Here is a 24,317-nt window from a genome sequence, read left to right as displayed (position 1 = left end):
GTTGGCAGTGCAGAACCAGAGGAGGAAACTATTCGTGTGGGTGGTAGGTAATATAAGGAAGTCTTGGGTCTGAAGTTGATGGGGAAACCTTAGGAGTTGATTGTGTACAGAGACTGCAGTAGGTTTTGCCCTAATTTGCAGATTCTGTCACCCAGTTAAGTTTCCTGATTATGGTTGACTCGCAGAAGTTCTTGAAGAAACTGGGATGGATACTGGAGACAAAGGGAAGTAAGATCTTAAAATACAATTCTTAGAACGAAAGTCAATTTATGACCATTTGGCAAGAATACTTAGAGACTCTGGGAGTTAAATCCTCAAACTAGGTTATACTACCAGGAGGAAACAAGAACTGATTTTAACACTTGGTCATCTCTCACATTTTTTTGACTTCAGTCTTGAATTTCTACATTTCTTATTCCCTATTCTCCCATTAAAGCTTTGAGTTTCACTGCCACTTATCGCATAAATATACTTACCTGAAGCTGCCAAGAAAATGTCTAAAAGGTGTTACTGCCAGTAAAAGCACCCAACACTCAAGAATCAGTCGAGAACATTTTTCACCAATCTAGACGATCACCTCATTTCAAAAGGATACATGTCAAAGTAAGAAAACAATATGGATTATAATATGGGTTATAAAGCAATATGGATTATAAAAAAGAAATATAAGATAAAAAATAAAAATGGGCTGTGTTAAAAAACACTTCTAGTAATTCAAATATGTCAGAATACTAGTTGATTCTAGTACTAAGTTGAACTTACTTAAAAATTCTACACTTAAATATTAAAACGTATAACAAGTGTTAATCATAAATAGGCATGTGCTTCACTGAAAAATTATCTTAATAACCGTAACACCACTACTTACTCTTACAGAGCTATGTTGTGCTCTTCCACAGAAAGTATTACAAAAGGACTCCATTTGTGCAATGGATTGGATTCACAGTATCTTAGTACCTAGATCAAGTTTAATATTGCCCTGAGAATATCAGTAGTGGAATGTATACATAAGGTGTGTAAAAATCTATCTTTAAAGCTCTTAGGTGCAATAATTCAAACTGGCAGCTGCTCTAGCAAAAGTGTTGTTAGCAATAAAAAAATCAATACATTTTGTTTCAGCAATACTCGTTTATAGTACTTTTGCAATGAAATATATAAATTCACATTCAACTTCTCTTGCTGGAACTAATGGACTTAGAGAATGAGCTTTTGCTTCTTTAACAGCTAGCCCAATCCTGAAAACGGAAGCAGTCACTTGCAATCTTCCACACGGTGTTGTTAGTAGTGCTATGTGCAGTAAGAAGAAAGTTCTGGTTGAAGAAGTGTTTTCTGTTTCCATCAAACTTCACGGCTCCGCTGGTCACAACAAGAATTGTAGTCTGAGACTGGGTAGCTTGCTCTTTAGCAACACAAACAAGAGATAGATGTCAATTTACATGTCTCAATAAGCTTACGATGTAATGCTAAAGATTTTCATGTTCTGTCCTTTGAGTATACATCCCAAAGTCAAAAATTGAATATTTAAAAAATATGAAGATGATTTTTCTATCCAGAAAGATTTATGGGGTACTCTCAAGTTTCAAAATAAAGATTGTAAATCTAACCTGACCATTTGTTTCCTATATATTAATATTTCATTAGATATCTAACGTCATTCATAGTTTGCTTCTTAAGCCGTCCTTCAGGAACTATAAAGGGAAATACCATATAAATAATCAGTTAAGATAGTAAGTACCCCATCTAGTGGTAAATATTGTATACTACATCTATCTACTCTGAATCAAATTCTGTCATGTCCTAAGTTGTTCTTTCGCAGAATACAGTTCTCTGAAATGTTAACAGACCCTCAAACACATTAATCTATGATATGGCATAGATTTTTTTTATGTATACACTCTCCCTTTCAACAAAAATCACATTTAGTTGCAATTTCTCATATAAGTTGTAATAACCAATAAGCATACACTATTCCAAACTTAATGGTAGTTCTCTGGAGTGAAAAGCATCAAACAATCCCAAAACTTGACTGGATGAAGTACTTTTCGTGACACTTCATGTGCTCAAATAAGTAAATCTATCTTCTATTAAAACTTACTGCTGCTTTAGGTGTAAACCTCAGTGTTTACTAACAGCAAATAAAGGAGATACTTTGGAAGATCGTGATCTTACCATGCACTGGTTGGCAGTCCAGCATATTGATTAGGAACTCACTGGAAGGCAACGTCTCAAAAAACTTAGAAAGGGCTTCGTGCCCTGTAACAACATTTCCATTCCAAATTAGGGTGGCCTTGTCCAAATACATCCTGACAATTGCCTAAAAATAAAGGAAAACTTTTAAGAAATGAATTTTTTTTCTGCAACATTTTTTTAGAAATACAGTAAGAGATTGTAGATGGAATGTAAACATTTTCCTGACTCTGTCTCCATCTCTACTTCCTTTGCCCCCTTGCTACTGGAAAACAATGTGACCATGATATCTAGCTTGCCTTAAATAGGTATTATCTGACTCAATAGACCTGGTATTTCAGCTTTAGTTTCAATGACAAAAACTTGCATCCTCTCAAATAATAAGAGTTTTACAGTCTTGCTATTTAAAAATATATTAAATGATCACAAATCCCAAACACACCCAGTCTCGAACACATTTTCAGTTTCTCCTTTCCAATTTCGAGAATTAAGTCCTAATCCGCTTTCGTTCTAGTGACTAAACACATGTGACTCATTTGATGCTTTTATGCTGGGAAGAATTCATTTTTCCAGTGTTGGCATAGTAAGCACCAAAGAGTCCGAAGCACTGAAAGTGGAGTGATGAGAATAAATGTGACGAAGTGCATGTGAGGCAAAATCTAGCAGATTTATCTCTTTTGGGTCAAGTGACACATTACTTGTTTTATTTTCAAAGTAAAGTTGGATTGAAAGGATTAAACATACCCTTGCACAGATAATGAATGACACTAACTCCTTTTACTTTTGCTCTGTATCCCAGGCTAGCCTCAAATTCAGGATCTGGTCTCAGCCTCCCGAATGTTAGAATTACAGGTATGAATGGAGCTTGGCTCTGTTGCACCCACAGGATTTCACTATGTTTCTCTAGCTGTCCTGGAGCTCACTATGTAGACAAGGATGACCTTAAATTTAGAGATCTGCCTGCTTCTGCTTCCCAGGTTCTGGGATTAAGCACCTGTGATACTATAAACCCAACAGGCTACTTTAGTTTTGAAAGCAATAAGACAGGACAAATAACAAATATTCATGACAAGAGACAATGAACATCCATTGTCATAGCCTTTCCCACCCCCTGGTCTATGTCAGCTATAGTAATATAGTTTACATTTTTTCTTAAAAAAGTATTTTTTTAAATAATAAAAGAGTTCTGTACTGGTAGGAAACCACGGCAAGACTATTTGATCACATACTGAAATAATTCCTTTATAAAAGTAGAGTTGAGAGGTAAATTACAATGGAAAATCTGATCTGAAACCTGATCTATTAAAAACTAAAAGCATATACATCACTTGGATCCTTATTGTGAACATCAGCTACAGCTGTAAACTTTAATCAGAATTTTTTATTAGTATAGAAAATAAAAGAGGAAAACCAGGAGACATCCCTGAAATTGTAGACCATTCCACACTGCGCTATTTATTAAACTATGTTAACTCAAGGGACTAAAGGAACCTGATCAACTATTTAAGTACAGTTGTGCTGGACCCAGTGTTATACACAGTATTTAATCTCTGAGCTGTGGACTTAGGGCAGAGGTAGGGCACTTACATAGTTTGTTAAGGCCCTGAGTTTAATTTCTAGCATTGCAAAAATTTTCCCCCTTAAAAGTAAAGTGAGGTTAAGAAAAGTTGGGACTTTGCCTAAGAGCATGGTACTTGATAAAGGCAAACTTAATGACATTATTTCTAAGCTGACATCCCCCCTAATACCTTACCCATACAGTCTACAAGCAACTTTCTTTCTTTTCTTATTACATTTTAACAACAATATAATAAAAGGGGATTCCTTTTTTAGCAGGTTATATCTTTTTTAGGGCAAAATGGTTTTTTGGCAACACAAAAAATATTATCTTTTAATTAAAAAATTCTTCTTAAACTGGAGCATGTGTAGATAAATATACCTATTTCCCTGTTCCTTTTATACATAAATTCAAGGTTTAAGTGTGTCTATTTTTAGATTACAAAGGACATTCACTTTGAATTTTGGCTTGCCTTTTGCAAGTGGCTTTTAATTTCCAATCACTGTAATTCTTATGTGCCTGCCTCTGATGCAGTTCTCCTGCTCACACCCTTATATCTGAGTCCCCCATACTTATATTCCCAGGGTCAGTTCTATTGTTTTACCCAGTCAAGGTACAGGGCCCTCTCTTTTGATTGTTGTAGGGGACATACAGAGGAGGGGGTCAGCTGTCCTGCTCTCATGCCTTCAGGGATGGCTCACCTGTGACCCCTCCCCCCCAGTGTCCTGCTCAAATATTTTATTTTAGCTTCAAATAACACCAATCTTGAACTATAGTAATACTTTGAATTTACTTAATTTTTTAAATATTTTAACTATGTTTTTAATACCAAAACAACAAAAATATCCTCTTTATTTAAGAAGAATCCTCAAAAGCTGATGTCCAAGATGGCATGTATATTGCTGAACGGCAATCTACAGTTTAACATTCGAACATGGAATTAAGACATATGGTTCAAGAAAACCCATTTTTAATTTCATGCCAGTAAAGCAAGTGTGCCTTTCTTAAATTATCATTAAAAATAATATTATTTGTTTGTTATTTTTTCATGTCTGATCAATTGAAAGGCATTTGTTGGCCTCTTTAAGTTAATTTGGACTGAAGGACCAACCTGTGTAATGAACTAACACCTCTCTTTATTCAGGAGGCCTCTCCCGTTCGAATCTAATCTTTATCAATCTTGACAACATTCACAGCTTTTCTTCTGTGAAAACAAAGGCAAAACCTCTTCTCTAATGGAATACATATCCTGGTTTCCATTCTGAGGTCAACACATCTTTGAAATATACATATGTATACCATATGAAATTACAACTTCCTTAAATCTTCTCAAATCCCGTATTTCTCTAGGAGTCCATTTAACTTCTTCATAACCTTGGAGATGCCTACTGTCTGATGTTAGTTCTTGTATAGTAACTGACTAAGCTAAGGTTGGTTTTCTAAGAACCTTCTCCCACCCCTCTTCAGTTTCATTATGTGCTGGCATGGTAGATTCTTGTCTAAATTCCTCTGTCTTTGGGAATTGTTCTTATTTTCACTCATAAGTCTTTCTAAGACTTGTACCTTATCAATACACTGTTCATATTTGGTATAATTATTAAACCATTTCTCATATTTGCACAAAAATCCCACTATGGCTATTAGGGATAAAATACAAATTTCCAGACTGACAGTAATTATTAGTACTATGTCAATCTCAGTTAAGCCATTTATCTTTTCATTTTCTGCTTCTGTTTTCAAGTCATCTAAAGTAGCACTATATAGGGTCATAAAGCCCTGTATTATGATATTTCCCATCCTTAACATGGAGAAGAGTTTTACTTTTCATATTAGATTCTTTCCTTGAGGACTTCCCAGGTATCTTACCAAACCTTATGGCTTCTCAGTTTGTCCATAGTTGACATAATTTCCCTGTCCATGTGGCTGTGCCAGATAGTGGGTGAGAAATGTTTTTAACAAAACCTTTCTATTTATTTATTTATTTGTTGAAAAAATTTCTGCCTCCTCCCCACCTCCCATTTCCTTCCCACTCCTCCCACTCCTCTTCCCCTCCTCCTACTCCTCTCTTCCTCCCCCCACTCCTCTCCTCCTCTCCCCACTCCTCTCCCGCTCCCCCCACTCCATTCCCCCTCCCTCTCGAGTCTGAAAAGCAGTCCGGATTCCCTGCCCTGTGGGAAGTCCAAGGTCCTCCCCCCTCCATCCAAGTCCAGGAAGGTGAGCATCCAAACAAGCTAGGCTCCCACAAAGCCAGTTCATGCAGTAGGATCGAAACCTAGTGCCATTGTCCTTGGCTTCTCATCAGCCTTCATTGTCCGCCATGTTCAGAGAGTCCAGTTTTATCCCATGCTTATTCAGTCCCAGTCCAGCTGGCCTTGATGCGCTCCCAATAGATTAGCCCCACTGTCACAGTGTGTGGGTGTACCCCTCATGGTCCTGACTTCCTTGCTCATGTTCTCCCTCCTTCTGCTCATTTGGACCTTGGGAGCTCAGTCTGGTGCTATACTGTGGGTCTCTGTCTCTATCTCCATCCATCACCAGATGAAGGTTCATATCCAGGCAGATGACTATATGTTTTTCTTTGGGTTCACCTCCTTATTTAGCTTCTCTAGCATCACAAATTGCAGGCTCATTGTCCTTTATTTATGGTTAGAAACCAATTATGAGTGAGTACATTCCATGTTCATCTTTTTGGGTCTGGGTTACCTCACTCAGAAGAGTGTTTTCTATTTCCATCCATTTGCATGCAAAATTCATGATGTCATTGTTTTTTACCACTGAGTAGTACTCTAATATATTCCACACTTTCTTCATCCATTCTTCCATTGAAGGGCATCTAGGTTTTTCCATGTTCTGGCTATTACAAATAATGCTGCTATGAACATAGTTGAACAAATGGCTTTTGTCATATCATAGGGCATCTCTTGGGTATATTCCCGAGAGTGGTATTACTGGATCTTGGGAGTTTCCTGAGAAATTGCCACACTGATTTCCAAAGTGGTTGCACAATTTTGCATTCCCACCAGCAATGGATGAGTGTACCCCTTACTCCACAACCTCTCCAGCAAAGGCTATCATTGGTGTTTTTGATTTAAGCCATTCTGACAGGTGTAAGATGGTATCTCAAGGTTGTTTTGATTTGCATTTCCCTATCACCAAGGAGGTTGAGCATGACCTTAAGTGTCTTTTGGCCATTTGAACTTCTGTTGAGAATTCTCTGTTCAGTTCAGTGTCCCATTTTTTTAATTGGGTTAATTAGCATTTTAAAGTATAGTTTCTTAAGTTCTTTATATATTTTGGAGATCAGACCTTTGTCTGTTGCAGGGTTGGTGAAGATCTTCTCCCAGTCAGTGGGTTGCCTTTATGTCTTAATGACAGAGTCCTTTGCATTACAGAAGCTTCTCAGTTTCAGGAGGTCCCATTTATTCAATGTTGCCCTTAATGTCTGTGCTGTTGGGGTTATACATAGGAAGTGATCTCCTGTGCCCATAAGTTGTAGAGTACTTCCCACTTTCTCTTCTATCAGGTTCAGTGTGTTCGGACTGATATTGAGGTCTTTGATCCATTTGGACTTGAGTTTTGTGCATGGTGATAGATATGGATCTATTTTCATTCTTCTACAGGTTGACATCCAGTTGTGCCAGCACCATTTTTAACAAAATCTTAATTGTTCAATTTTATCAATAAAGACTCAGGAGCCAGATGCTGGGGTAAAAGCTTGCTAGCTCAGAGAGGCAGAGAAAGCACTCAGATGGCCTTTCTCCTCATCTGATGTCCCAGAAGACTCCCCTTTCTCCTATGCCTTCTCAAACAAGACTCCTCAAACAGAATGTTCCTCCCTTCTACTTCCTGTGTGTCTCTCTACCCATCCTCCTGACTCCCTCTCATTCTCTATTTCTTTTCTTGATAATCCTGCTAACTGCTCCACCTCTTGACCTATGGTTGACTTTATTTAATCCTGTTTACAATATTTAAGCAGAAAACTCTTGGGTTAAATGTGCTACAAATGAGCCATACCACAATTAGAAACAGGTTTTTTTCCAGTAAATAATGCACTCTTGGGGTTTACAGTGTGATCAAATATCCTGCAACATTATATTTTTATTATCTGAAACCATTTTTTAAATTTAAATATATTTTGATCATATTTTCCCCTCCTCCAAGTCCTTCCAAATCCTTTCCCTTGCTTTCCAAGTAGTAGTTTCTCAAAAAAGCAAAACAAACACCCAATACAGTAAAAAAATAAACTCAAACCAAGAAAACAAAATAAAACAACACCAAAAAAGAAAAAAAAAACCACCAAACTGTAACAAAATAAAAACAACTCTTAAAGAATGTGTGTACAGTAATTATTTATGTAGGTCAGATCAATGATATTTAAACAAAGAAATGGCACTTAAACAAAGAGCAAGAGAAACTAAAAAACTCACATGTCTTCTTTTGTCCATTGTCTCATAGTAAATATTGATGAATTCCTCAGCGGCTCTACATGTTTGTTCCACGCAAGTTTTAAAATCCTACAAGAAAATTTTCACAAAGGTAAATCATACACGAAATATGCAGCAGAAGTTCTTGCTTTATATTCATCACTATAAAGCTGCACATGAAATCAACTATCACATATATTTGAGTATTATAAAGGTCAAGGCACAAATACTTTTAAAAGCAATCTGCTTTTTAGCCATAAATAAAGGACATTGAGCCTATAATTTGTGATCCCAGAGAAGCTAAATAAGAAGGTGAACCCAAAGAAAAACATATAGACATCCTCCTGCATATTAACCTTCATCAGGTGGTGAAAGGAGACAGAGACAGAGTCCCACATTGGACTGCTCTTCGAGCTGATGAGAGAGGGGGCATTGATTGGGGGAGGGGGAGGGATATGGGAGGCGGTGGCGGGGAAGAGACAGAAATCTTTAATAAATAAATAAATAATAATAAAAAACAAAAGCAATCTGCTCCTAGTTTTAGGTCTATGTCTTCAGAACGTATTCATCTGTCCTTTTTTTCACCCTTCACACATAACTCTAAGATCTTTGCTTGGCAACTAAGTAAAAAAAAAAAAACTAGTGTTTTATAAACCATTCACCTACAAAAGGATACCATATGGATAGTAACTTAAGGGTGAGGGTGAGTGTGGGTAGAAACAAGGTGTGAGGGGTAGACAGTCACTGCTGAGTTTCAAACTTAGGACCAAACTCGAAAGTAGGTGAGTTTTTGTTTTTTTTAAGTTAAGTATGACATGGAAGTCTAAGTGGCCTCACTCAGAAATTTTTCTTACATAAACATTCACTGGTGTTAGTAAATGAATTGCAAAAACCAAAAAATGAAACTTCTCAGAGTGGTCTTGCAAAAAGATCCCTTAAGTAATTTTTCCCCCACCGTTTACTGAGAAGTTCTATTTATTTGAATTAGAAATAATCGTCCTTCTTTGTGAGTGACTGGGAGATTCTAACTTTTAAAATCCCCCCCCGGGGGGGGGGCTGGCAGACCAGACTCTGATTCGCCACTTGTTTAGGTGTCCAAGCTCCATGCTCTGTATTCAAGTTCTACTTGTGCCTTCCCTTCCCTCTGCTGCCCAGGCCCTAGCTCCTTAGCATGCCATGATGTCACACACTCACCATAGTAAAGGACATCAGGGTACTTGGGGTGCCTGAAAAGTTATAATTCGCCAGTTGAGATGTCACCTCCTCCTCACACATCTGGCTACTTTGACTGTGAAAAGATGAAATGTTTAGCAAGAAAATGAAACCTGCAAAAGGCACATATTTTTCAACCTGCCCATTGTATCCCAATGTTAAAATCACCCCGATGTTCCAACGTTAAACAGCAGTTCCCTTCAGTTTCAACCCATTCCACCCATCTGTTTTAATTACTTGCACACTGTTCGCTTAGCATAATGGAGAGAAACAGACAAAACCAAAAATAAATCATCCAAAAAATCCCAACAAAACAATGTAAAAACAAAACAACCCCCACCTCACTCCCATAAAAACAAACACCTTGTTCTTGTAATCTTAATACGGAAAACAAATACATCTCAATTTTCCAGTTACCTGCCCTCGCACAAGTTAAAAATAAAGGGCCCAGTTACAGGCATGGCTTATTCCAGGAGGCAGGCCAATGAGAAACGAAATAACCCAGGTTAGTAGCCAACAGGAAAAGGGGGTAGAACTTGAGAAAAGGATAAGAAAAACCGCCTACTACATAAGGGGCTGGAACACCACTTAAAGTTCTAGAATATTCTTCATTCTGTGTCTCTGTTACTAACGCCATAGTTGAATTCCTGAAAATTTTCTGCTGTTTAAAACACATATATTTTACTTACTCCCTCCACACGAAGAGAATTAAATGTCAAGCACTCCCCCAAAACAAAACAAAACAAAAACAAACAAGCACTTTTCTAAGCATTTTTAATTATTTATGGAAACTTTGAGTTAAAGGCTATTTTTTTACCATCACATTATTAAAACAGGATTAACCAGTGACTAGCTATGATTTAAGCTCAAGTAATGAAAATGCCGCTGTGACAAACTGGTCTCAGTACCCTCCCCCCACTTCCCGTGCCATTTCTTAAAACAGTTTATCCCAACATGGCCCTGACAGACTTCTGAACTTTGAATCAAATATTTCTATAAACTTACTATTGGTAGCTTGTTTGTGACTCTTGAGAGGAACAGCCAGACTTTTCATAGAGCTTGTCCCCACGGGACCAGTCGCTACTGTATTTCTTCATATTTTTAGTCTCCACCCGGCGCTCACGAGTGTACTCACGGCGACGGCTTTCTTTTCTGCAGGACTCCGCTTCAGTTACTTCCGGTTTGCTTGCTATGATGCTTATGGCCAGTACTTATTACTTCCGGGGCAGCTACTCCCATGTGACGTCCAACTGTTCTTCATATACTATTGAATCAGTTTTATAACTTCAGTTCTACCTTTATGGAGCTGAAATGATACATACGTGATCTTACTTATAGTGAAAATGAAAATGTTCTTCATGTTTCTCAAGTTTCTCAGACCTTCAAGTCCAAAATTTAAACTGATTTTTTTCTTCAGTTTATTTCTAGTATATATTTTCTCAGTCAGCTATGCACAAATCTGCATTATTTATTGATTGATTTTTGGTTCTCTTCTTATTGTTTATTCATTCAACATATATTTATAGTCATTTATTGTGCTCCAGGCATTGTGCAAAGCTCTCGCTGACAAGGAGTGAACACAATTGACATAATACACATACAAAACTTACAGACAGGTGCTGAGGAGATCCATCCAGACGGGTGAGTGTGTACCCGACATGAGCAGACAATCCGGAAGGGAGTACAGGGCCCCTCCAGCTCCTGCTGCAGGGGCTTCTTTGTTCCACACGACCCTGCCCCCCTCCAAGTTTGCCATTTTGTCTGCAGGATCCTTGGACTACTAGTAGTTCCTGTTCCTATACTGAGGAGTTCCATCCAGATGGGTGACTGTGTGCCATCCCGGGGTGGATGGTCCGGAAACCAAGCACAGGGCACCTCCAGCTCCTGCTACAGGGGTTTCTTTGTTCCATACGACCCTGCCTCCCCAAACCTGCCCTATTGTCTACGAGGTCCTTGGCCCGGGAACAGTTCTTGCTTCTGCACTGAGGCTTTCCACCCAGAGGGGTGAGTGTGCCTGCCAGAAGGTCCCCGGAAGGGAGTGCAGGGCACCTCTTGCCCCTGCTGCAGGGGCTTGTTTGTTCCACACAACCCTGCCCCCCAAGTTTGCCCTTTTGTCTACGGGGTCCTTAGCCCACCAGGAGTCCCTGTTCGTGTGCTGAGGAGATCCATCCAGAGGGATGAGTGTGTACACCCACCCCCCTCTGGACAGTCCAGAAGGGAGTACAGGGCCCCTCCAGCTCCTGCTGCAGGGGCTTCTTTGTTCCACACAACCCTGCCTCCCCCAAGCCTGCCCTATTTTCTGTGAGGTCCTTGGCCTAGGAACAGTTCCTGCTCCTGTACTGAAGAGATCCAGCCAGAGGGCGCTCCTTTCCATCTGCGGGGTCCTTAGATCTACCAGCATGACTGACTATAGTGCCAAGGGGCCCTAAGAGAGGCCAAACCAAGAAAATTCCCAAAGTACACAGCCAGTCACAGCAAAGATTGGACCAAGATGCCAAGACTCTCTTGGCTGCATTTGAAGGAAAAGATGGTCAGGTTCCAATGAAAGAATTCTTCCAACAACCTGAAAAGCAACATGACAACATAATAATCCAGTGAACACGAAACAAGAAGACTTGAACACCCTAGTCCAGAAAAAGTGGAAGAAACCAACTTTAAATGTAACATTAATAAAATAATAGAGGCCCTTAAACAGGATGTGAAAAACTCCTTTAAAGAAATGGAGAAGACAAACAAAAAGTTACAAGAAATGAGTAAATCTCTCAAAGATATCCAAGAAAAAGCAGTCAAACAGGTAATAGAAACAGTTCAAACTTGAATAATGAAATGGAGGTAATGAAGAAAACACAAACCGAGGGATGGCTGGATATGGAAAATCTGGGTAAACAAACAGGAACTACAGAGACAAGTATAACCAACAGAATACAAGAGATAGAAGAAAGAATCTCAGACACTGAAGATAATATAGAAGAAATAAACTCATTGGTTAAAGAAAACAGCAAATCTAACAAATTCTTAACCCAAAACATCCAGGAAACCTGGGACACCATAAAAAGACCAAACCTAAGAATAATAGGGGTAGAAGAAGGAAAAGAATTACAGCTCAAAGGCCCAGAAAATATATTCAACAAAATTATAGAAGAAAACTTTCCCAAACAAAAGAAGGATATTCTTATGAAGGTACAAGAAGCATACAGAAGACCAAATAGACTGGATTAAAAAAAATCCCCTCACCATATCATAATCAAAACACAAAATATACAGAACAAAGAAAGAATGTTAAGAGCTGCAAAGAAAAAAGGTCAAGTAACATATAAAGGGAAACCTATCAGAATTACACCTGACTTCTTAATGGAAACCAAGAAAGCCAAAAGGTCTTGGATAGATGTGCTGCAGATGCTAAGAGACCATGGATGCAAGCCCAGACGACTATACACAGCAAAGCTTGCATTCACCATTGATGGAGAAAACAAGATATTTTAGGATAAAAACAGATTTAAACAATACAGAGCCACAAATCCAGTCTTACAGAAAGTACTAAAAGGAAAACCACAAACCAAGGAAGCCAACAACACCCATAATAACACAGACATCTGAGAACTCTCCAACAGTACAACTCAAAGAAGAGAAACACACAAACAGTACCACCAAAAACCACTGGTCATTAATATCACTTAATATCAATGGATTTAATTCACCTATAAAAAGGCACAGGTTAAGAGAATGGAAACGAATGCAGGATCCAACATTCTGCTGTTTACAAGAAACACACCTCAACCTCAAAAACAGACACTACCTCAGAGTAAAGGATTGGGAAAAGGTTTTCCAATCAAATGGACCTAAGAAACAAGTGGGTGTGGCTATACTAATATCTAACAAATTTTTTTTTCAAACTAAAATCAATCAGAAGAGATGGAGAAGGACACTTAATATTCATAACAGGAACAGTTCATCAGGAGAAAGTCTCAATCCGGAATATCTATGCCCCTAATATAAAAGCATCCACATATGTAAAAGAAACATTACTAAAACTCAAAGCACACATCAAAACCCACACTCTAATAGGAGATTACAACACTCCTTTCTCACCAATGAACAGGTCATCCAGACAGAAACTTAACAGAGAAATAAGAGAACTAACAAATGTAATGAACCAAATGGACCTAACAGACATCTATAGAACATTCCACCAAAACAGAAAAGAATATACTTTCTCCTGAGCATCTCATGGAACCTTCTTGAAAATTAATCACATAATCGGTAACAAAGCAAACATCCACAGATACAAAAAAAAATTGTAGGAACCACCTGTGTACTATCGGATCACCATGGAATAAAGTTAGAATTCAACAACAATTCTACCCCCAGAAAGCCTACAGACTCATGGAAAATGAACAGTCAACTACTGAACCACCCCTGGATCAAGGAAGAAATAAAGGAAGAAGTTAAAGTCTTCCTGGAATTCAATGAAAATAAAGACATAATATACCCAAACCTATGGGACACTATTAAAGCAGTCCTAAGAGGAAAGTTTATAGCACTAAGTGCCCACATAAAGAAAACAGAGAAAGCTCACATTAGAAACTTAACAGCACACCTGAAAGCTCTAGAAAAAAAAGAAGCAGACTCACCCAGAAGGAGTAGAAGACTGGAAATAATCAAACTGAGGGCTGAAATCAACAAAATAGAAACACAGAAAATCCAAAGAATCAATGAAACAAAGAGCTGGTTCTTTGAGAAAGTCAACAAGATTGACAAACCTTTATGCAAACTAATCAAAAGGCAGAGAGAGAACATTTAAATAACAAGATCAGAAATGAATTGGGAGACATAACCACAGACACAGAGGAAATTCAGAGAATCGTTAGATCTTACTACAAAAGCCTACATGCCACAAAATTGGAAAATGTAAAAGAATTGGACATTTTTAAGATAAGTACCATATACCAAAATTAAATTAGACCAGGTTAACAATTTAAATAGACTTATAAGTTGTGAGGAATTAGAAGCTGTCATCAAAAACCTCCCTATCAAAAAAAGCCAGGATCAGATGGTTTTAATGCAGAATTCTACCAGAACATCCAAGAAGTGCTAATACCTATACTCCTTAATGTGTTTCACAAAATAGAAACAGAAGAGTCATTGTCAGACTCCTTTTATGAAGCTACAGTTACCCTGATACCAAAACCACACAAAGACTCAATCAAGAAAGAGAATTACAGACCAATCTTAACTCATGAACATCGACACAAAAATTCTCAATAAAATACTGGCAAACTGAATCCATGAATACATCAAAAAATTACTCATCATGATCAAGTAGGCTTCATCCCAGAGATGCTGGGCTGGTTCAACATATGAAAATCTATTAATATAATCCATCATATAAATAAAGTGGAAGAAAAAAAACCATGATCATCTCATTAGATGCTCGAGAAGCATTTGACAAAATTCAACACCCCTTTATGATAAAGGTATTGGAGAGATTAGGGATACAAAGTTCATAGCTAAATATAATAAAAGCAATATAAAGCAAGGTGACAGTTAACATCAAATTAAATGGATTGAAACTCAAAGTTATTCCACTAAAATCATGACCAAGACAAGGCTGTCCACTCTCTCCATACCTCTTCAATATAGTGCTTGAAGTTCTAGCAATAGCAATAAGACAACATAAGGAGATCAAGGGGATTTGAATTGGAAAGGAAGAAGTCAAACTTTCATTATTTGCTGATGATATTATAGTGTACATAAGTGTCCCCAAAAACTCTACCAAAGAACTCCTACAGCTGATAAACACCTTCAGAAATGTGGCAGGATACAAGATCAACTCAAAAAATCAGTAGCCCTCCTACACTCAAGGAATAAAGAAGCAGAAAGGGAAATCAGAGAAAAATCACCTTTCACGATAGACACAAAGAGCATAAAGTATCTTGGGGTAACTCTAACCAAAAAGTGAAAGATCTATTTGACAAGAACTTTAAGCCTTTGAAGAAAGAAATTGAAGAGGATACCAGAAAATGGAAGGATCTCCCATGCTCTTGGATAGGTAGGATCAACATAGTAAAAATGGCAATTCTACCAAAAGCAATCTATAGATTCAATTCAATCCCCTTCAAAATTCTTCACAGAACTTGAGAGAACAATAATCAACTTTATATGGAAAAACAAAAAACCCAGGATAGCCAAAACAATCCTATACAATAAAAGTACTTCTGGAGGCATTACCATTCCTGACTTCAAAGTCTATTACAGAGCTACAGTAATGAAAACAGCTTGGTATTGGTATAAAAACAGAGGTGTTGACCAATGAAATCAAATCGAAGACCTGGATATTAATCCACAAACCTATGAACACTTGATTTTCGACAAAGGATCTAAAATTGTACAATAGAAGAAAGAAAGCATCTTCAACAAATGGTGCTGGCATAACTGGATGTCAACCTGTAGAGGAATGAAAATAGATCCATATCTATTACCACATACAAAACTCAAGTCCAAATGGTTAAAGACCTCAATATAAATCTGTCCTAACTGAACCTGACAGATAGAAAGTGGGAAGTAGTTTGCAACACATGGGCACAGGAGACCACTTCCTACATATAAACCCAGTAGCACAGACAATAAGAGCTACAATGAATAAATGGGACCTCCTGAAACTGAGAAGCTTCTGTAAAACAAAGGACACTGTCATTAAGACAAAAAGGCAATTTACTGAATAGGAGAAGGTCTTCACCAACTTTGCATCAGACAAAGGTCTGATCTCCAAAATATATAAAGAACTCAAGAAACTAGACATTAAAATTCTGAATAACCCAATTAAAAATGGGGTACTGAACTGAACAGAGAATTCTCAACAGAAGAAGTTCAAATGGCCAAAAGATACTTAAGGTCATGACAACTTCCTTAGCAATCAGGGAAATGCAAATCAAAACAACTTGGAGATACCATCTTACACCTGTCAGAATGGCTAAAATCAAAAACGCCAATGATAACCTATGCTTGAGAGGATGTTGAGTAAGGAGAACACTCATCCATTGTTGGTGGGAATGCAAACTTGTGCAACCACTTTGGAAATCAGTGTGGCGGTTTCTCAGGAAACTGGGAGTCAACCTACCTCAGGATCCAGCAATACCACTCTTGGGAATATACCCAAGAGATGCCCAAACATACTACAAAAGCATTTGTTCAACTATGTTCATAGTAGCATTATTTGTTAGAGTCAGAACTGGAAACAACCTAGGTGCCCCCCAAATAGAAGAATGGATAAAGAAGGTATGGCACATATACACATTAGAGTTATACTAAGCGGTAAAAAACAATGACATCTTGAATTTTGCGTGCAAATGGATGGAAATAGAAAACACTTTACTCAGTGAGATAACCCAGACTTAAAAAGATGAATATGGTATGTTTTCACACATTAGTGGATTCTAGCCATAAAAAAAAGTCATTGAGCCTATACTTTGTGATCCTAGAGAAGCTAAATAATAAGGTGAACCCAAAGAAAAACATTGATTTATCCTCCTGGAAATTGGAAGTAGACAAGAGCACTGGGAAAAGTTGAAAGCAAGGGGGTGGAGTTGGGGTGAAGGGAAGGGAAGAGGGGGAGAGAGAAGGGAGAAGGGGAGGATTGGGGAGAGCTTGGGGGAGTTGGATGGTTGAGATGGAGGAAGGGCGGATATGGGAGCAGGGAAGAAGATATCTTAATTAAGGAAGCCATTTTAGGGTTGGCAAGAGACTTGGCTCTACAGGGGTTCCTAGGTGTCCAAGGAGATGTCCCTAGCTAGGTCCTTGGGCAGTAGAGAAGAACGTGCCTGAACTGGCCTTGTCCCATAGCTACACTGATGAATACCTTGAATATCACCATAGAACCTTCTTACAAAGGTGGATGGAGATAGAGACAGAGACCCACATTGGAGCACTGGACTGAGCTCCCAAGGTCCAGTTGAAGAGTAGAAAGAGGGAGAAGATGAGCAAGGAAGTCAGAACTGTGAGGGGTTTGTCCTCCCACTGAGAAGGTGTGACTGATCTAAGGGGAGCTCACCAAGGCTTCAGTCCTTGGGACTGAAGGAGCATGTAATCAAACTGGACTCTCTGAATGTGGCTGACAATGGGGGCTGACTGAGAAGTCAATGATAATGGTACTGGGATTAGATTCTACTGCATGTACTGGCTTTTTGAGATCCTAGTCTTTTTGGATGCACACCTTCCTAGGCCTGCATGGAGTGGGGAAGGCCTTGGACTTCCCACTGGGCAGGGTACCCTGCCCTCTTTTAAAACTGGAGGGTGAAGGGGAGTGGGGGAAAGTGGGAGGATAGTGGGAGGAAGGGAATAAGTGGAAATTTTGAGTGGTATTTTTTTTTTTTTTGGTTTTTCGAGACAGGGTTTCGATGTTGCTTTGGTGCCTGTTCCGGAACTAGCTCTTTTAGATTAAGTTGGCCTCAAACTCCCAGAGATCCGCCTGCCTCTGCCTCCCGAGTGCTGGGATTAAAGGCGTGCACCACCACCGCCTGGCTTGAGTGGTATTTTTATAAAACAAACAAAAAAAAGAGTATAAAATTTCCCAAATCTTTCCAATTGTTTCTGCTGTTGGATACTGTCATTATGCGAATGGACTTTTTGGAGTCCCAGTCCAATTAAAAATTAAAGCTGACCTAAAACAAAAAACAAAGCTTATGAACGAACCAGAGGAACAAACGATCAGTTAAGTATTAATACATTTTAAGGGAATTCCAAGCAATGAATTCTAAGTAGCTAGTTTTGGCCAATCTCTAAAACATTCTCTACCTCATTTTCTTTCTGTATCTCTGCCTTTCTAACCCCGCTTTCTTTTTCCTCCCCCCTTCTCCTCCCTGTTTCTTTTACCCCTTTCTTCTATTCTCACTCCACAGTTCTCCTAATATTTACAGCCTATCTTGATGTGGTTTTATTTTATTTTTCCCAGAGTTCTCTCCCAAATTTAAGAAAGGCTAGTAAACTATGTTTTTTTCCACAAAATGACTTCTGTTCATTGTTACATTGGTGTTGGCTTTTCTTGAATGAGGAAATGTATTTTATATGATTGCATTCAATCTTCACAAAAAACAGAGAGGTAGTGATTAATATGACACATATTTTTAAGAATTTGATATGAAAGTCAAAAGAGAAAACCAAAAACACAAACAAAATTTGGTAAGATAACACAGATCTGGGCTGGAGAAATGGCTCAGTGGTTAAGAACATTTATTGCTCTTGCAAGGGACCTAGGTTCAGTTCCTAGCAGCCATATTTGTCAGCTTGCAACTGTCTGTACCTCCAGTTCCAGGAGTTCAGACATCTTCTTCTAGGTTTCTTTGGCACCACCATGTGTGTGGTATGTCTTCATGGTAGATCCATAATTTAAACCCCAAACTGTCTGATTAACACACTGTGCTGTTTATTCATTTATGTATATATTATTACTGTTTCCTCCTCCTCATTTTCTTCTTCTTTTTGATTTGTTTACTCCATCTATCTGTCCTTCAAGTAACTGGGCAAGTATAATCACTTTTGTGAAGCTTTCGCTCATTTCATTTTTCTAGAAACATAGTGTATAGGATGCTACTCTTAGGACTACAGAAGTGGCTATTGGGAGGGACAATAGTGCTAACGGAGTAGAGAAGTGCTGGGACTTGGGAAAGGGATATTTGAGTTAGAGGAGGAATGAAAAAAACAGAGCTTTACACAGATTTTTATTGCACATAATTTTGTGTTATGATGGGAGAACGACTACACAAAAGTGCAAGGCTGGGGACAATGATGCCATAAAAATAAATAATGGGCTCTGATTGTTGGAGCTTTGAGTTGAAACATTTGAAAAACACATTGGATGTATGTTGGGGTAGAGAGGATGAGAAAACAGCCAGCGGGAAAGAAAACAATAGGTGGGTAATAAGATTCATCTTCACTACATAACCGTGCAATTATTTAATGTGTGGGGAGTTACTAGGAACTGCATTAACGAACTTTTTATGAATTAAAATAACGCTATTTTTGTCATCTGTCTGAGTTCAAATTCTCTGACTTTGAAGAAATTACCTATGCATTATAAAACCCAGTCTTTCAACCTGTAAAATGGAAATAATAGTATATATTTCAAAACATTGCTGGAGTAGACAAAATGACTTATTAGAAAAGAAGCCTGGCACTAATACTGATGAAGCCCAGTTTAGTCCCCAGGATGCACATGGCAGAAAGGGAGAATGAACCACTACAAGTTATCATCTGACCTCCACATTTGCATCATGGCATGCATCCTTCTCCATGCCCATGCTGATAAATTAGAAATAAATAACTGTATTTTGAAAAGCCCATTGTTATGAGAATGTAATGAGTCACTCAGAATCTCATGTGTTCTCTGTTTGAAAAATTCATTTTCCTATAAATGTCAGAGATTAGACAGCCCAGACTCTGATAAAATGAAGTTGGGAGAAATTAGATAATTTGAGAGGTAGGGAGCGGCATCAGTACCGTTCAGGAAAGAGTTGGGAATTGCGGCAAAACATACTATAGGACCATAGATGGGGTTGGTTAGGATTTCTTGTAGCTGTATTGTACAACCAGCTCTGGTGTAGTGTGGACCTAGGAGAATCAAAGTTCTTGGTAGTTACCACAATTCTTACTTGAATTCTTTCTCTTGCATCGTATTTGAGTAGGAATAATCTAGAAAATAGGGGAGGAGGGTTCTGAGTAGTCATTCACTTCCTCGTGGGTCTCTACTTAGAAAGCATCTTATCCATACTGAATAATGTATATTTTATATACCACATGATCTACTACCCATTTAGAGCATACAATTAGGAGAGTTTTCTTGTAGTGACAGATTTATTCAAGCATTATTGCAAACATGTTTCCCTTTTTCAGCTGATTATTGCTCGTTCTTTCAGTTCAGCTCCTGGTAGACTTGTATTCTGCCTCTCTCTAGGTGTCTTCCTAATCTGGACATTTCATGGACATGGAATTGTAAAAATGTGATCATTTGTATCTTTCATTTAGAATATTTTCGAGATTTGACCATTTTATAGCACAATAGCAAGACATCATTTACTTCAGTTTGCAGAATAACTTTCCACTATACATACACAACACATTTTATCTACGTATTCATCCATTGATTGTTATTTGAGTAGCTTCCTCATGTTGGCCATTTTAAATAATGCTTCTGTGGATATTTGTATAAATTTTTATGTGGGTACATTTCAAATACCAAGTAGCGGAATTGCTGGATCATATGGTAACATACTAAATATTTTAAGAAACTACTAGTTTGATTTCCATGGTGCCTACATTTTACATTCCATCTCTTCAGACACAAAAGTTTCAATTTTTCTATGTATTTCCCAATACTTTTAATTGTCTTTTGGAGTACAGCCATCCTAGTGAATATGAACTAATATCTATATAATACAATAATTATGAGAGTATAAGTAACTTTAGAAAGTGATGCTTTTATAGCCTGTTGATATGTAACAGCATTTATAGTAGCCATGATATGGAATAATAGGTATCCAGGAATGGAAGAAGGGATAAATGTAATATGTGTGTCTGTGTGAGCATAATGGAATATTATTCAGTCTTTAGAAGGAAACAAAGCAACAGTTTGTAAAAAACTTCCATAGTATCTGTCTTAGTCACTATTCTGTTGCTGTGAAGAGACATCATGACCGTGTCAACCCTTATAAGAGAAAGCACTTAATTGGGTATTTAATTAATTTAATTAATTGCTTACAATTTCAGAGGTTTAGTCCATTATCATCATGGTGGGGAACATGGCAGCAGGCAAGGCAGTCATACATGGTACTGCAGAAGTAGTTGAGAGCGATATCTTAATCTCTAGTCGGGGAGGGAAGAGTGGGCAGGCAGGCAGGTGGGCTGGCAGAGACTGATATTGGAATGGACTTTTGAATCTCATAGCCTACCTCCAGTGACACACTTCCTCCAACAAGGCTACATCTCCTAGTCCTTTCAATTCTTTCAAATAGTGCCTCTGTCTGGTGGTTAAGCATTCAAATATATGTGCCTATGTGAGCCATGTTTATTCAACCCTCAGTATCTAATAACTTAAATATAGTAATTAAAAATAATAATAAAAAGAGCTGTCATTTGGAAAAATATGAATGATAAAATAAGCCAGGCATAAAAAGAAAAATACTGGGTGATTTCTTTTACATGTATAATTTTAAAGCTGTCACATGCAGAGGATAAAACAGTGATTATTGAGAGCAGGTAGGGAAGGGAATGGGGAGATGCAGGTCAAAGGACTCAAAGTAGCAGTCTAGAGAGCTACCATACAACACAGACTCCTAGGTAATAAATGTCAGAGATTAGACAGCCCAGACTCTGATAAAATGAAGTTGGGAGAAATTAGATAATTTGAGAGGTAGAGAGCAGCATCAGTACAGTTCAGGAAAGAGTTGGGAATTGGGGCAAAACATACTATAGGACCATAGGTAATAGTGGTGTATTGCATTCAGGAATTGGGTGAACAAAGAAAATGCAGACGATTTGGTCATAGAAGGATATTGGGTAACTGTGAGATGATTAGTTGATGATTAGATGATGTCTACCTTAAACAGACAAAATGAAATTTATATTTTAATATATTCTACAGTAAACTTCCTTTTATTATTTATGTACTTATTTTTTCTAGTAGATTTGACATTCCTGCGAATAATTGTATAATTTTCACATATTTAACACCTGAACCCCTGACACTCAGTAAAAATTATATAGAGTGTATGGTTGAAGCTGAGTGACCAAATAGAATTTCTTCTTTTTGTAAACCTCCTTACATCCACATTCTGAATCCACTCAGAAAGAAGTGAAGGTGTGAATTAATTTCCAGTAAAGGGATTTTTTTTTCTTCCTCTGACACAGAGGTGAGAGCCTAATCCATTTTCACCTCATTACATTTTGACTGCATCCTCTATGGGGCATTCACAAGTCTTCTCTTCAAGGAGAACAAGTCTTTCATCTCCCTGCTGGAAACTTTGCTTTCAATTAATTATTTTCAGAATAAAACATGTACTAAGTCTTTTGTATTGGTTGAGCTCTCTGGTTTCAGGGAGTCTTGCAGAGATGCTGCTTCATCCAGACTGCAAACGTCTTAGAAAAATATGACCGTGATGGTCAAGATATTGGCATAGAAGATTCTGGCAGAGATGTGCATTTAATTAGCAAGATGACAAACTAAAATCTAAAGAATTCCTTATCTTGCTTTGCTCTACCAGTGAATTCTTCTTCATTCTAAGAATCCATTTATTTTATATTCTTTCCTATCATGTCAAAACAAAAAATTATGAAGACAATATGTGATCCTTCTTTGCCTGCCTTCCCAAACAGAAAGAATATGTGGTTATGGACCTAATGTCATGGTTCAGTTCTTCTGATACCTTTAATTATATTTCCTGATATTAACATAAATTTATTAATGTTTTTGTAACAAAGTATTTTATGGTAATAGGAATTGAACCTAGCATTTCACCTAAGCTAGATAAGCATTTCCCACTGAGTTATGCTCCTAATCAGTATTTTTAGTATTTGTCTTGCATAACTTTATTCCATCATTTTATTTTCAGTGTTTCTGAGTTCTAGTATTGATATGTGGCCTTTTCAACATTGCATATATGTGACAACATGTAAAGAAAATGAGGCCAGGGGCCTTGAACTGAAAAGGATGGGGAGATAAATGGGAGGGAATGGAGGAAGGAAATGGAAAAGGGGAAGGATGTAATTACATTTTAATTAAAAAAGGAAAAATGCATAAAGTTGTATTATGGGTGTGTGCCAGGAAATATTCCTAAAAACAAACAAACAAACAGAAAACCATGGAGGCAGCTGGGTGTTGTGGTGGCACATACCTGTAGTCCCAGTACATGTGAGGCTGAGTTAGGGAGATAACTATTAGATTGAGACCACCCTGTGCTACATAGTGAGTTCCAATCCAGTCTGGGCTACATAGTGAGACCCTATCTCAACCCAACCCTCAAATATGAATTTAGTTACTGTATTAGTCAGGGTTCTACAGAATAACAGAACTTACATAATCTATCTATCGATCTATCTATCTATCTATCTATCTATCTCTAGATATGTAAAGGGAATTTATTAGAATGGCTTACAGGCTGTGGTCCAGATAATCCAACAATAGTTGCCTATGTACAGAAGGTTCAAGAATTGAGTAATTGTCTTTTCCCTCCTCTCCTCAGAAAATGTCCACCTCAACCAGCTCAGGAGCTTCTCGGATTCATCAAGGTCATGAAGTGGTTTGCTTCCATCTTTGCGTTTGCCTCCTGTGATGGGTTGAAGGACAAAACCAAAATCCAAGTGAGTTGTTCTTATAATGTTGGCGACAATAAAACGATTACAACTATTTTTGGTTATCTATTCAGGTTGAATCAGGCGTCATCTAATCTGCCTTCACATGTCAATGTGTGTGATGTGAAATGGGAAAAGCATGTCCTCATAGGTGACGATTCTCCTCCTGCACAGTTCTACACCACATTTGTAGTCTCTGTGTTCTTTTTTTTTTTTTTTTTTTTTTTTTTTTTATTTTAATTTATTTATTTATTAAGAATTTCTGCCTCGTCCCCACAACCGCTTCCCGTTTCCCTCCCCCTCCCCCGATCAAGTCCCCCCCCCCTCATCTGCTCGAAGAGCAATCAGGGTTCCCTGACCTGTGGGAAGCCCAAGGACTGCCCACCTCTATCCAGGTCTCCTAAGGTGAGCATTCAAACTGCCTAGGCTCCCACAAAGCCAGTACGTGCAGTAGGATCAAAAACCCACTGCAATTGTTCTTGAGTTCTCAGTATTCCTCATTGTCCGCTATGTTCAGCTAGTCTGGATTTATCCCATGCTTTTTCAGACCTAGGCCAGCTGGCCTTGGTGAGATCCCAATAGAACATCCCCATTGTCTT

The 24,317-nt window shown here is 38.1% G+C and overlaps 1 protein-coding gene across 1 annotated transcript; it reads right to left on the bottom strand.

Annotated features, from left to right (window-relative positions):
- Nucleotides 1–1,217: 1,217 nt before the first annotated feature.
- LOC121437120 (NTF2-related export protein 2-like) lies at nt 1,218–10,478 on the bottom strand. The gene is made up of 5 exons (XM_041636957.1): nt 10,387–10,478; nt 9,364–9,457; nt 8,173–8,259; nt 2,170–2,314; nt 1,218–1,399 (listed from the first exon to the last, which is right to left on the bottom strand). Exons 1-5 carry the CDS (start codon nt 10,476–10,478, stop codon nt 1,218–1,220), a joined length of 600 nt encoding a protein of 199 aa, XP_041492891.1.
- Nucleotides 10,479–24,317: the final 13,839 nt, after the last annotated feature.

This window comes from Microtus oregoni, unplaced genomic scaffold (assembly GCF_018167655.1).
Source record: "Microtus oregoni isolate MIOR12 unplaced genomic scaffold, Mior012 000050F_ref0000143, whole genome shotgun sequence".
Taxonomy (NCBI): domain Eukaryota; kingdom Metazoa; phylum Chordata; class Mammalia; order Rodentia; family Cricetidae; genus Microtus; species Microtus oregoni.
Note: the sequence above shows the minus strand (reverse complement) of the source record. Positions and strands in the feature narration are given on the sequence as shown.

Coding starts and splice junctions, on each gene's coding strand:
- LOC121437120 (XM_041636957.1), bottom strand. CDS start 10,478: ATGAAGAAATACAGTAGCGACTGGTCCCGTGGGGACAAGCTCTATGAA. Junction 9,458..10,386: donor TCACAAACAAGCTACCAATA/GTAAGTTTATAG, acceptor ATCTTTTCACAG/TCAAAGTAGCCAGATGTGTG. Junction 8,260..9,363: donor CCCTGATGTCCTTTACTATG/GTGAGTGTGTGA, acceptor ATTTTCTTGTAG/GATTTTAAAACTTGCGTGGA.